The sequence below is a fragment of the Carlito syrichta genome, unplaced genomic scaffold, assembly GCF_000164805.1.
Source record: "Carlito syrichta isolate Samal-C Ts95f unplaced genomic scaffold, Tarsius_syrichta-2.0.1 Scaffold303772, whole genome shotgun sequence".
NCBI classification, from domain to species: domain Eukaryota; kingdom Metazoa; phylum Chordata; class Mammalia; order Primates; family Tarsiidae; genus Carlito; species Carlito syrichta.
In genome coordinates this window covers 253,732-268,802 of record NW_007247868.1, presented here as the reverse complement: position 1 = coordinate 268,802, position 15,071 = coordinate 253,732, and the positions used below count along the sequence as shown (strand labels likewise).

The following is a 15,071-nucleotide window of genomic DNA, read 5'->3' as shown; positions in this document are numbered from 1 at the left end:
TTTCATGTACATTCATTGCCTGCTTACCCACTTTAAAATTGTTTATCTCCTTTGCTAGAAAGTGTGGTGGAACTCTAATCATGGGACAAGCTGCTGCTACTTGGTTTTTCCACTGCTGAATTGAGGGACTGATTCCTTCCTATTTCTACTTTCTCACAGGCATTGGGATAGCTTAGCGAGTCGTTTGTGGTTCAAGATTTTGAGTTACTGCTGAGGGACTGGAAGAGTATTCCTAATCTAGATATCTTAAAAGGCTCCAGGACAACAAAGATATTTTGTTTAAGTTTGGGGAACTTGTAGATTTAGACCAATTCAAGAAAGGACAAAGAATCTTGGAACAAAGAGGTGTTTTGTTTTTGTTTTGTTTTGTTTTTTAATAATTTAAGCAGTTCTCTAGGGTTCTGACCAGAACTTAGAAAATTGTGTTTTAAATTTATTTTGATCATTACAGAATTAAATAAAACTGAATTAACAATAATGAGCCTTACAATTCCCATTAGCCTAAAAGTGAGCAATGTGACTGAATCATGACAGTAATTTAAACTCACTCCATCTTTTTTGTCTCTTCCCAGTGCTCCATGAAGGAACTCCATTGACACATCTTCATTTTCATCTAGCCATTGCATGACAAAAGGTTCAAACCACCTAAAAAAGTTAATAATGTTTACATACCACAAAGAACATCATGTACAAATAATGAACAATTTGGCTACTCTTTTCTATATGAGAGTAATTCAGACTACAAAGTCTCCTTTCATTCCCATTTTCTAGTTTTGCTTCCTCAGCGACCTTTATCTTCACTCCATCAAATATACTGCCTCTCTTTTACCTTCAGTCTCTACCTCCTTCTGAGCTCTTCCCATATTGTGTCAAATATCCTTAGTTCCCAATACTATGCAATTTTCTTTACAGTTCAAACTCCTGTAAAATGTAGATTTTGTATGCTCTGTCCCCTATCATACATACTATTTCTTCATTTCTTAATTCTTTATGATTGAGCTTCTACCCATTCCCACTAATCTATAATTAATCCTGGGTGGTCATCTCTGACAGTATATCTGCAATTAGTTTTTGTAAATGGCCTGAGACATGTTTCACAATTATTTTTTCCATATGGATGCCCAACTGATCTAGCATCATTTATTTAGAACACCATTCATTTCTCCACGGCATTGAACAGGCATTTCTGATGCAAATCGGGTGATGACTTGTGTGGGTCTGTCTCTAAACTATTTTGTTCCACTGGTTCATTTGTCATCCACTAACACCACACTCTTTTAATAACTCTATCTTTTTAATACATCTTGATAACCGATAGTGTAGTTCTCCAAATAGTTTAATATTCTTTTCAAGATTGCCTTCTGCATTTCTATATATATTTTTTAATGAACTTGTAAATTTGCACAAAAAATACCTTCTGTAATTTTGATAGAATTGCATTGAATCTGTAGACCAACATGGAGAACTACTATCTTTATAATAATGCATTTATTTAGGAATATTGTATATTTTATTTAGTTCATCTTAAATTTCTCTCAGAGAATTTCATGAAAAGAGGACTTGTGTACCTTTCATCATATTTATTTCTGATGATTTTAAAATGCAATTTAAATTGTATGATTTATATGTAATTTTCTAATTGTAGGTATAATATAGAAATGTGGTAAACTTCTATATAGACTTATTATTGAAACATTTAATTTTAAAATTCAACTATTTTTCCTGTAGATTTTTTTGGATTTTCTAGATACACAATCATGTCACCTACAACTGATAGCATCATTATTTACTTTTATAATTATTTTACTTTTCTATTACTTTCTTGTCTTATCACACTGGTTAGCACTTTTATATGACGTTATATAAAAGTGAAATTATCAGATATTAATCTCATTCTTGATCTCAGGGGGAACCACTTAAAATTTTATACGCATAATACTTATTAATTTTGTTGTTGTTTTGAAGAGAGTATCTTTTACTAGGTTAAGATAGTTTCCTTCTATGTATTCCTAATTTGCTAAGAATTTTTTATAATTGATATTTTATTTTATCAAATTATTATATTGTGTCTAGTATAATGGCTATATGGATTTTCTTCTTTGTTCTTTAAATGTGGTAAATTGCATTGATTGGTTTTAAAATGTTTAAACAGTCTCACATTCCAGAAATAAATTCCTCTTAGTGATTTCATAAATCACTGGATTCTATTGGCTAATAGTTCATTTAAGTTTTTCTTTTTAAACTGTGTTCATGAGAGAAGTTGGCCTGTTATTAATCCTGTCATTTCTCAAAAGGTTTTATTAGTAAGAATACTGGCCTCAAACAATACTCTGAGAAATTAGCCTGCCTTCTCTGGAACAGTTTGTGTAATATTGGTGATATTTCTTCCTTAAACATTTGGAAGAATTCCATTTGGAGGCAATTGGGCTTGAGATTTTATTTGTGACATGATTTTTAATTAAGGATTCAATTTTTAAATAGTTATTATAAGCCCATTCTGATTTTATATTTTTTTTACGTTAGCTTAAGGAGTTTTATTCTAAAATAAATTTATACATTTTGTCTAAATTTCTAAAAATACTGCCATGTTTACTTACTTTTTGTAGGATATTTATGATGTTTTTCCTGACAATGGCAATCTGTGGCATCTCCTTTTTGTTGTTATGGCTTTGCTAAGGCTTTTAAATTTTATTAGTCTTTTCAAAAACCAACTTTTGGCTTTGTTAATTTCTCTATTCTAAGTTTTCTATTTTATTTTCATTCCAGGTTATATTGATTACTTTCCTTTCTATACTTTCCTTTGCAAAGTTTCTTCTGATAGATACTCATACTATTGATTTTCTATTATTTTTCCTTTTATAGCATAACATTTTAAAGCTATGAATTTTTCTCCATTTCCTATTTTAGCTGATGTCACCTACAATTGATAGCATCATTATTTGCTTTTATAATTATTTTACTTTTCTATTACTTTCTTGTCTTATTGCACTGATTAGCACTTTTAATATGATGTTATATGAAAGTGAAGTTATCAGATATTAATCTCATTCTTGATCTCAGGGGGAAGCATTTAAAATTTTATAAGTATAATGCTTATAAAATTTTAACATGCCATACTTTATTAACATTTAGTTTTAAATATTTTGTAATTTTCATTGTAATTTATATTTTGACTCATAAGAATTTAGAATATTCTGATTAATTTCTGTATCTAGTTTTGTAATTATTCACTTGGAGTTGATTTCCACCTTAATTCTACAGTAGTCAAGAATATATAATAAATGTTTTCACTCCTTTAAAATGTATCAGTCTTATTTTGTGACCCAGCAGATGTTCCGTTTTGGTAAATATACCACATGTACCTAATAATAGTGTGTTTTATTATTTGGGGTTCTAAATTGAATATAGGTTTGTGTATGTGTGTGTGTAAACAATGTCTATGAAAAACTGTGGAATCTCTGAATGATCCCAGATTGATATAGAGATATAGATACCTGTATATATAGATAGACATCTCCAAATGTGCTGTTCATATTATTCAAACATCTTTGTTCTTACTAATTTTTTTGGTCTGATTCTTTAATCCATTGCTGAAGTTGTATAATCTCCAAATAGTCATTCAGTTCCCTTGCCTGTTAGCTTCTGTTTGTGTGTTTACTATTATATATTGTCCAAGAAAAATTGTGAACCTTTGGCTGATTATTTCCTCCAGAGAGGATTAATTTTTCCCTGTAGACAGAATTCAGGGATATCTTGACCTAGACAAGGCTGGGTTTTAGGCTGATCTGTTTCCATTTTGCTCTTATTTCCATGGACAGAGCCCTTCAAAGATCTCATCTGAAATCCTGTGGTGTTTATAATATTCCTTCTTTCTTAACAATCCTTGATCTCTAATTTTTTTTTCCTTCTAGCACTGTGAGGCTATGCAAGTCTCTACTTAGTTTTAAGTCTTATTGCCTACTTTCTACTTGTATTTTTCTGCTTTATTTTTGATACGTGGGCAAATTAGGGATCAGACAATATCACAAGGGAAAAAAATCCACAGGATGTTGTGTCCATATCTCTGTAGTTTCCAATTCTTTGGGATCTTGGTTTCATAAGTTCCAGCAGACGTCATAGTTTTTGATCACCGGCATGTGTTTTTTCAGTCCAGGGAGATTGCTATAAACTCTGAGCTACTACTGGCTGCTTGGCCTCTAAGCCCTGTATTGCAAATTGGCTAATTTATGGGAGTGGGGAACATGGGAGAGAAGCTTCAGCAAATTATGGATTCACCTCAGAGCATTTCTCTTTTCTCAGAGATCTTAGATTCTAAATTCCTGGTTACTTTGGTTGTTTTCTGATGCTGTTTAATTATATTTAGCTTCTATAGTTGGTTGTCAGATAACATATTAGTCTGATATTAGTTTAGTGTAGTGATTCTAGAAACAGAAATGTCTGACAAATAACGCCTCCGTTTTATTTCCCTATTCCTGATCAATGTTACTACCAACAACTGAGATACAAATACTCCATGATGAACTCTTTCCTCTTTCTTTTATTCCTACATGTATTTCTTGACAAATTCTGTAAATTCTATCTTCAAAATTTCTCTCCTATATGTTTTCACCCTTTGTACTTTTACTATACTCTCTCTAGATTATATATAGCTCTTATAAAACATATTCAACACAATTTTATTTTTATGTATTTTAAATATTTTTGTTTTAATTGGCAAAAAATTATATATATCTTTACCATGTATACCATGTTGTTCTGAAATATATATACATTGTGAAATAGATTAGTTGAGTTCATTAACATATGCATTGCCTTATATACTTATCACTTTTTATTGTGAGAACATTTAAAGTCTATTTTCTTGGGGAGACACCTCTTATCAACAAGGGTACCTGAACGAAGCATATTTGCACACCTAACCCTTAACTGTACCCCACAATATCATAATAAAAATATTGATTAAAAATAAATAAATAAATAAAGTCTATTTTCTTAGCAACTTTTAAGAATACAATATGTAATTAAAATTGTACAATAGATCTCTTGAACATGTTCTTCCTATCTAAATGAAGTTTTGTATCATTTGGTCAACATTTGACCAACACCTCTTATCCCATAGCACTAGCTTTTAACGTGTCCTATGGTCCTATTCCTTCTTATATACTTCTATAAGAAAGGTTATATTAAAGGACTGTTTCAATTTCATTATTACATTGCTCATTACCTTCTAAACCTGTTTTCTGATCCCATTATTTGCCCCCATTCAATGACTAATGCATGTAGTACAAACTTCAGAACATTAATTTACAACCATCTAGTTCAAAATATTTTCTTATATTACTTTTTAAAATATTACTTTCAACTAATTTTGTAAATATATCCTATACCCCACGGGAATAACCCTATTTCCTATGGATTATAGCCCATATACTCCTACCTCCTTAATTATACTCATAACTTTCATTTTTATCTTAATGCTTTTTTCACTTTTCTTGCCATAACCTGGTCAATATTTTAAAGTTTACATCAAATACTATCCCTTCTATAACTATTATATGGAGTCCCTCAAGTAGGGGTAATATCTCTCTTCTGTGAAACCCTATTGCGCTTTGCTTATGTAGCTTAAATTAGCACATATTTTGTCTTGCTTTACTATGATTTTTGAACTTGCCAATATCTTCCACAGTATAAGCTCCTTTCAGAGTTTAAGATTATTTAAGATTATTCATTATTACCCTATAGCACTTGGAATAGTGCCTGTCATGTGGAACACCCCATTCAATAGAATTAAATAAAATTCTAGCACATTACAAATGCAGAACATCATATATGTACTTGTGTGATTACAAATGGGTTTGATAGACATAGATTTATGAAAAAGCAACATGCTTAGTAAATTTCCATTTTAGAAATAATCAATTTCTAAGATAAAGTTTGCATTAAAAAAATCTGATTATAAGCCAGGCTCGGTGGCTCAGCCTGTAATCCCGCGCTTTTGGGAGGCTGAGGTGAGTGGACTGCCTGAGCCCGCAGGTTCGAGACCCGCCTGGGCAGCGAGACCTCATCTCTACAATAAATAAAAATATCAGCCGGGCATGGTAGCACATGCCTGTAATTCCGGCTATTGGAAGGCTGAGGTGGAAGGATCGCCGGAGCCAAGCAGGTTGAGGCTGCGGTGGCCAGGAGTGGCCACGGCACTCCAGTCTGGGCAACAGAGTGAGACTCCAACTCAAAAAAAAAAAAAAAATCTTATTATATAGATCAATATACACTTTATTCTCCTTAAATTTACATTCCAGCACTTTTATGAAAAATAATTTTGCCATGTGAGTCATATACTATTATGTATGTCTTTGTCTTTGAATTGAATATTTAAGTAAGGTATCTTGAAAAATGTAGCACAATTCATTTAAATATTACTCCCAAACACATGCAAATCTTTGAATATTAATTTCATAATACAAAATTCAAAGGAAGATCATGTGAAGAAACTTTAGTGCTGCACAATTCAGGTGTTACTTTAAAGGACTGTGAATTTAGGAGTGGGGGTGTGTGTGAAAATCACTACTTACAAGGAGTATTCAGGAACAGCATCCTTGAAGGCAGGAAGTTCCCTCACATATTCATTATAAAACCATTTCACTTTGAAATGCAAATTCATGTAATCGGTGCTCTTGCATAACCGCTGCTTTTCATGTTCTATAACAGATAAAATCAAGTGTTTAATAAAGCTTGGTTTGCCAACAATTCTGCTGTGTTCCAATCTACTTTTATTAGTAGTACTTCTAGAAGAAAGAAAATGGTATATTGGAGGCAAAGGCATAATGAATTGCTAAAAACAGACCTAAAATTTTACAAAATGCAAAAATAATTATAGGTCTCACATAGAATAGGTCAAGCAGTAATGCAAAATAACTTGAATGCTCTAATGTGTCTTACTGGAAAGATGAGAAGTCTGCTGTAGTTTAAGAGTAATGATATACTGAAATTTTTCTTTTTATCTGCAAGCTTTCATACTTTCACTATTTTTAGTGACAGAATTAAAATTCAAAACATGGATAAAACATAGATCAGAAGACACATTGATTCATTGTGGAAATGTGAATGAATAGATCACATTTCTAGCTTAGTTATTTACCAATTAAAGAATTAAGATAGTTGAGAAGGAGAGAATATATCTCTAACTTCTAAGTCATATGATTTCTTCATATTTTAAGTTTAGCTAAAATTATCTTGCACCCTGTGACCTTTTAAATATTTCTTTAGCAGGATTTCCTAATATGTGGCATAATTTTTCTCTCTTGCTTAAAAAATACAGCTTAAAAAGATTACTATTATCTAGACATACAGCACTGGGAAATAGAGACAACTAATATTACTGAATATGTTTCTCTCTCCCTTTTTTTTTTTCCTTTTTGATATTGATATTGAATTCTGGTCACAACTATAAACACAACCAACCCCCAAATATAATTAGCTATATTCAGGTTCAAAGTGCCCTCTGATAGATCCTGCTTGAGGCCTAAGAGTCTCCTAAGGACTTTAATTTATAGCAGAAACATCCTATACTGTACATTTCAGGTTAAATTCTGAAAAACAAATTGAAGCAATTAAATTGTTATAAACAAATTAAGGGCATCCCTGTTCTTCAAAATCTGACTATAGAAGGACTTCAATACCAGTGATAAACACAAGTGAAAACACAACTTCAAGTTGAGTATTATCAAATTATCTGAACAATGATTAATTCAAGACAATTTGTAGAAGGGGGGACATCATAATGACTGGTACTCACAAAGAAAGAAGAGATATAAATAAACAAATACTTCTAGGCCAAACTCCCAAACAAAATTATAATCAAGATGATGTTTTGCTTAAGTTCCCTCCAAATTCATTTTACCCTTTTTCACCATTCAGTGTCAGCTCTCCCTCAACCTATTTAGATATCTAGTATCTCTTCATTTCTTATGAGGAAACATTTGCTTGATAAATTCATAAATAGGAGCATATCACAATACTACCCTGAAACCCGACAAGAGGAGACCCTTTCCCTGGGACTCAGACATTTAGAAGGTTTAATTCATCACAAATACAGGCTCAAATTTATAAATAGCTTTTGGGCTCTTCTGTCACTTGGGATCCCACACTTGGTGATGGTGGAGAGCAAGCTGGAATGCTAAACACCTGCTCTGATGATCGACTCTCTCTAAGCACTAGAGAAACATTTTAGACCATCTTTTGTCCTATGTCCTAGAAACAGAAGGTGACTGTGCCCAAAGGCTGTGCCCAAGATTTCCAGGTTGTGTCATTACTGACAACAGAAACAGATACTGCTTTGAGTATGGAGAGATATTTGCACCAAGGAAGCACTTAGATAAGAGAAAGTGAAACATTAATTTGCCACTTTCTTCCTTTGAATATTATAAATGAGATAGAATACTATAAATGCAATGATGAAGCATCTTTTCAAGTATTAACAAATGCCCATTTTCTTATTTTATTTGGTTCCAAATTATGCTTCTGAAGGTACTCATGAATCAGTGCAGTACTCTAGAATTATGGGTGAAATTATTTTATATTTTATTGATAATTCTTAAAAAATTTACTGATAGGTTAACTTGATGGCTGGCAACTATTTTCGTATTATATAATTCATATTACTCTTAAGTGTGTATATGTGTACTTCTAAGTGTCATATACATGAATCCTGATACTGAGTCTGCCAACTACATGGCTATTACTGTCAATAGTTTTATTCTTTAAATCTAGACAAATGAGATTTGATTAATTGGATTTTTGCTTTATTCAAATGATTTATGTAGAAATTTTACATCTGTCTTCATTCTAATAAATATCTTTGAAATTTTAGAAGAAAACTTTCTGAAAACTAGTTATGAACTATATATGAGAACACATATGGAGAAAATTTTAAATTTCAATTTCATATTTAAAGTTCATTTAAATTACATCTTTTATACTCATATTCAATCATGAGTGTTTTGAGTACAATATTTTACTTTTTAATTATTTAAATATAGATAAAGTGTGTAAACTGAGACTGGATAGAAAAACAAAACATGTAAGTAGAATTTAGAAGAAAAAAGTGAAAACAAAAAAAAAATTTCAAAAAGAAAAAATTTGAAGATGTATTTAAATTTTTTAGTCATGTGACTTTGAAAGGGTTATATTGTTTAACATCACTTTAAATGAAATGCAAAATTTTTGTTATAACTGCAGAGTTTGTGATTTTGCTAAAATAAAGGTGAGAAAGTATATTTTTTTGGAAGAAAAATATAATATTCTATGTGTCTCTTTATTTAAAAACCCACATATTATCAGTCTAAGCATAACATCCAAATATGCATATTGATAATTAAGTTTTAGCATTTACTTTTTTCAAACTTTTAGAATATTTAAACATAACTGGCTGTTACATACAATTTTAATCATGTCGATATGAAGGTATATTTGTTGACGTAGGAAGATATATTTATTTAACAGTTTATTAGCTTGATTTATAAGTTGTACCTATTTGTGTCTATGGCATGTGTATCTTCATGTATGCAAATGTTAAGAATGAGCCTGACTTAATGTGTTACTTCTTCCAAAAGTATTTGCACATCTACAGAATCTGGAAGGAAAGAGCAACATAGTTTCATTAAATACAAAATACATTATTGGATGTCTATCTTGTGTCAGGTCATGTGTGAGGCACTGGGAATATAAAGATAGATGAATGTTCTTTGATATGAAGTACACGGACCTTAGGGAGCGATATGAAGTGCGTGAAACTTAGGGAGGAAGGAGTGACATGTTAACAGTCAATTCAATACAAGTGCCATAATTTACAGGACATATAGAATGTTGTGATCTCTTGAAGGAGATGAATTTAGTCCCAACTCCATGCTGTAAGTGAGCAATCAATTCAAAAAATGACTTGCTCATAGTGGTATTTACTGGATGGAGAGGAATTTATTTCAGAGGAAACATTATATATAAAAGAAGACTTAATCTTCTTAGTTATATGGGATACTATTTAAAATGTGTTCACGGCTTCTGTGAAATTATGTAACTTTGTTTCTAATTAAAACATTGGGCTTTTTTCTTCTCTATGTACATGTTTTTAAATATTTTGGTGGTAAGTTTGGGTGAACCTTGGATTTAGTTGTTGACATAAAAAGAAAAGTTCACCAATCCCTTCCTCTTGCAATGCAGTAGTGTCTACACTTTGGAAAGCAGGTAAAAGCTAGCTGTGGGCAGTGTTCCAATCAGTTTTTTAGGCCAGACCTTCAGTTTACTTGTTCACATCTCCATAAGTGAAGTCATTTCTTCCTTTTTATTTGGGTGCTTTGCTCAGAACTTACAGAGCGCCTCAAACTCATCCTCCTAGAATTTATACAGTCTCTTCATTCCTGCTGTTCTCACAATTCCATAAAAGAAACAGTTCCATATGTCTAATTTACTGTAGCCAAACATTGGCAGGCCACATTTTATTCCTCACCTCCCAAGCTTTTCCTTTGAGATGGATATGGAAGATAGAAAAAATAGCCTTGATCTTTCTAAAAGATTAAATCTTGTTTTGTTCTTATCTAGAGACTATTCATTCTAGTTCCTAAGAATGTACCTGGTATTATAACTCCAACTATTAAATTAAGGGTTTTACCAGTCCCTCTGCTGAAAAGAAAAATCTTCTACCTTACACAACAGCTTGTAAACCCATAAGAATTAGTTTCTATCTCTTTTAGCTATGTTTCTCTTGTTCACTATCAACTGATATTTACTGTTCTCAGTGGACAGAAACAGGAGACTGGTACTCTCTGTTTTTATAAATGGACAATTCAACAACAGGGTGATTGACATCTTTACATGCATTATGCACTTCAGCTGATATAACAATAGACTTGCAGTTTATTGAATTAATTGGTAATGAGGTCAGATCTTGTGTTGTCAGTGAGAACACACATGAAAAGAAATGATATGCTTCTGCATAAGATCTACCTCTGATGTTTGCTTTTAAGTAGCAAATATTAAATATAAGCTTTTTTTTTTGCAGTGACTTGTGGTACTGAAATCACCATGAACCTCAGTATTTGTGACAGGTTTAAATTAACGGGTTACCAAATCATGGCCTTTCACCCTCAAGTCCACAACCAGACAACATTTTCCAGACTCCCTTGCCATATAACTGAATTTTGGGCTCTGTGAAGTTACAAAAAGTTTTTCAAAGATTGAGACTCTCTTATTAATTATACTCCATACTACTTTACTTTCTAATTTCCAGTCTCTTTCTTGTTGCTATGTATGTATGCATATGTACCAGATGGATGCCCAAAAAACTGGAATTTATTTATTAAAAACTTGTGTATTTATCCTTACATGTTTTAATTTCAGTCACTTTTAAAGTACTCTCTGTTTGATGCAATACACCTATCGAGACACTTTTTCCACTGTTCAGGGCAGTTTTGGAACTCATCAATTTTGATGCCTTTTAGTGCTTCTGCCGATTTTTATTTCACCTCTTCCACATGGGCAAAACATTTCCCTTTGAGGACTTTTTTCATCCGGGGAAACCAAAAATAGTTACTTGGGGTGAGATCGGGTGAATAGGGAGGGTGGAGCATGGGGGTCATGGCGTTTTGGGCCCCAAACTGCTGAACACTCAGCACAGTGTAGGTAGATGTGCTTTTAAATCAACCATCATGAAATGGGCAAACATGTTGAAAGAATCTCCAAAAAAATTTAACTGAAGTTGAACACAGCCTCTTACAACAATGCTAGCTGGTACACTGATGTCAATGGATTCCTAGAGCACTTACCTAGTAGGGGAAGCCTGTACCACAAGAGGTCTGTCCTCCAAAAGATAATTCAATTTTTTTGGCTCTCCCCTCATATGTATATATATACATGTATTCAGACTGTCTTCTTACCTTGTTGAAGCTGTATCAGTGTAAGTACCTTTAGTTGACCCTACTATGAAATGATGCATCGTAATATAGGACTGGTTAATCAAACTTGTTAAGTTTATCTTAAGATAAAATTTCTGGAGTTAGATGGTACCTCAATGTGGTTTTTACTTGCATTTCTCTGATGATTAGTGAAGCTCACCATTTTATCATGTATCTATTGGCTGTTCATACATCCTTTTGAGAAGTGTCTATTCATGTCTTTTCTCCACTTTTTTGATGGGGCTGTTTGTTTTTTCCTTTTTGCCATGTTTGTGTTCCTTGTAGATCCGGAATATTAGGTCTTTGTCAGATATACAGTTGGCAATTTTTTTTTCTATTCTGTGGGCTATCTACCTTATAGCAAAGTTTAAAGTCAGGAAGTGTGATACCGCCCTCTTTGTTTCTTTTTCTGAGGATTGTTTTGGTTATCCATGGTCAATCTGGTGTCCATATGAATTTCTATATTGTCATGCTCAGGTCTGAGAAGAATGATGATTATAATTTAATAGGTATTGTGTTGAATCTGTAGATTGCTTTGAGTAGGATGGACATCTTAGTAATGTTAATTCTTCCAGTCATGAGCATTGGAATATTTTTCCATTTATTTGTGTCTTCTTTGATTTCTTTGAGCAGTTCTTTGTAGTTTTCATTGTAAAGGTCTTTCACTTCTCTCATCAGGAAGATGCCAAGGTATTTCACTTTGATTGTGGCTATTGTGAATGGGAAAGAACTATTTATTAGGTTCTCTGCCTGTTTCTTATTGGTGCATAAAAATGCAACTGTCTTTGCACATTGATTTTATGCCCTGAGACTTTGCCAAAGTCCTTTATTAGTGCAAAGAGGTTTTTTGACAGATTCCCTTGGGTTTTCCAGGTATAGAATCACACCATCTGCAAAGAAGGATAGCTTAACTTCTTCTTTTTCTATTTGGGTACCTCTGATATCCTTGAAATACCACTTAACTCTGGTAAGAATGGCCATCAATAATAAAACAAAAAACAAAAGATGCTGGCGAAGATGCAGAGAAAAGGAAACACTTCTACACTGTTGGTGGGAGTGCAAACTAGTTCAACCTCTATGTAAAACAATGTGATGATTCCTAAAAGAACTAGAAATTGACCTTCCATACTACCCAGCAATCTCCCTTCCAGGAATATACCCAGAGGAACTTAAATCATTCGACAAAAAAGAGACCTACACATGCATGTTTATTGCAGCACTATTTACAATAGCAAAAACATGGAACCAACCATGCTGCCCATTGAATCTGGACTGGATTTTTAAAATGTGGTATATATACACAATAGAACATTACACAGCCATAAAGAAGAACAAAATTATGAACTTTTCAGCAACTTGGATGGATTTGGAATCTATCATACTCAGTGATCTATCACAGAAACGAAGAAGAGTATCACATGTTCTCACTCATAAGCAAACACATATCATAATACTAAAAGAAAGGGATTGGCCATAATGAGACACTGCTGGGTGGAGGGGGGCACATAAAATGAGTGAGGGCGCCTGATCCTAATCCAGGTGTAGTGAGGGCCAATTGGAGGTCCAAGTTTCACCTGTACCTAGACCACTTATGTACCCAATCCTCACTTATACCCTGCATCTTTAAAATAAAATTAAAAAATTAAAAAAGACAAAGTTATATAGACTCTGAATGAATAATAATCAAAGAAGAAAAATATTTAGGTTTTGTAGAGAGATGAATACCCCTTTTAGCTTCCTGTCAGCCTTGTATACCTGTGGCCTCTCAGTTATATTCTAGGTAGTTATTACTACTTCAATGATAGTACAAAAAGTTAGCTGTTATTGTTCCAAAATCCATGTGCCTATTTTTCTTATGTGTTCATATATTCCTTCCATGCTGTGTAATACATATTATACAGGAGATATTTCAAATCAATTATAATTACGTCCTAACTACTACCTATCAAATTATCAGTGCAGGAGATTGTAATATGAAATGCAAAACTATACTTCAAATTATCTTTATTTCTGCTTGAATTATCTTCTGCTTGGTGGTAGAATGCATTGACAGAACTGCATCAGTCTCATATGATATGAATGACTCTTAGAATTTATTTAGCCATCAATCCTCCTACATTTTTAATTTTGGCAACAAAGATTCAACTAGCTTATTACATTTATAAAATAAAACATTTAATTAGTTTTCCAAGCTGCAGTATAATAATTTTGTACAAAATTTAATCTTTGAATTTCAATGAGAAATATGAATATTTTACTACCAGAATAAAAATGCTTCATTAAAATTGTACAAGAAAAAAAACTTGGCAATTTAGATGGCTTTTATGAGCATTTACTTGGAAAGAATATGTTTTCTTCAGAAAGTTAGTATTTATGCATGGATTTTTATGTATAATACAGACATGCATAATTATACTTTGGCTTACATAATAGGAATGGTATATACTTAACCCATTCTCATGCCAAAGACAAATTTGCTACCATCACTACGGTGTCATTTTTAAGTCCTCAGTTTGTAACATTATTTTATTGCATAAATATTGCTCGATCCTATAGTTTCTAACATATAATTCTGCTAGTTTGACAACCTGCTCTATCTTTAACAAGTGGTAATGTAGAAGGTCTAGAATGAATATCAAATTAAAAGTCAATATTAGGGTTCATTGTACATGATGTTTTGCTAGATATTGTGTACTCACTAACACAAAACTGTCATCCAGAAACTTTGGTACTAAAATTTGTGAAAGACTATTATAGATCCAAAACAATTTTTTCCCCAAGGTAACTATAAATTTTGGCTGCCGAAAGTAAACTATAATATTAACAAGGTAAAAGATTGGAGTAATATAGTAAAAATGAAAAAATGACTATACACACATAATATGTTAGGAAAAATAGTTTGGACCAATGTGAATCTTCCAGAGAAGAAAATGGGAAAAAAAGAAAAGATTTATCATAATTGTTAAGTATGGTAATCACATTGCTTAAGAATCAATGAATATGGAGGGACAAATATTGTTAAGTTTCTAGGGTAAGAAAAAGATATAGAAATTTCTTTCATGACACATTTCTGATCATCAAATCTTAGCAAAATACCAGCAAAAAATAAAAAAACAACAACTGTTT

The 15,071-nt window shown here is 32.3% G+C and overlaps 1 protein-coding gene across 3 annotated transcripts in view; it reads right to left on the bottom strand.

Annotated features, from left to right (window-relative positions):
- Positions 1–15,071, bottom strand: part of UNC13C (unc-13 homolog C) — a 390,922-nt gene that overhangs the window by 123,234 nt on the left and 252,617 nt on the right. For all 3 annotated transcript variants that reach the window (XM_008059183.2, XM_021712948.1, XM_021712950.1), the window contains 2 exons: positions 6,573–6,699; positions 549–645 (listed from right to left, as the gene is read on the bottom strand). In XM_008059183.2, coding sequence (XP_008057374.1) covers positions 549–645; positions 6,573–6,699 — 224 coding nt within the window. The remainder of the gene's footprint in view (positions 1–548; positions 646–6,572; positions 6,700–15,071) is intronic.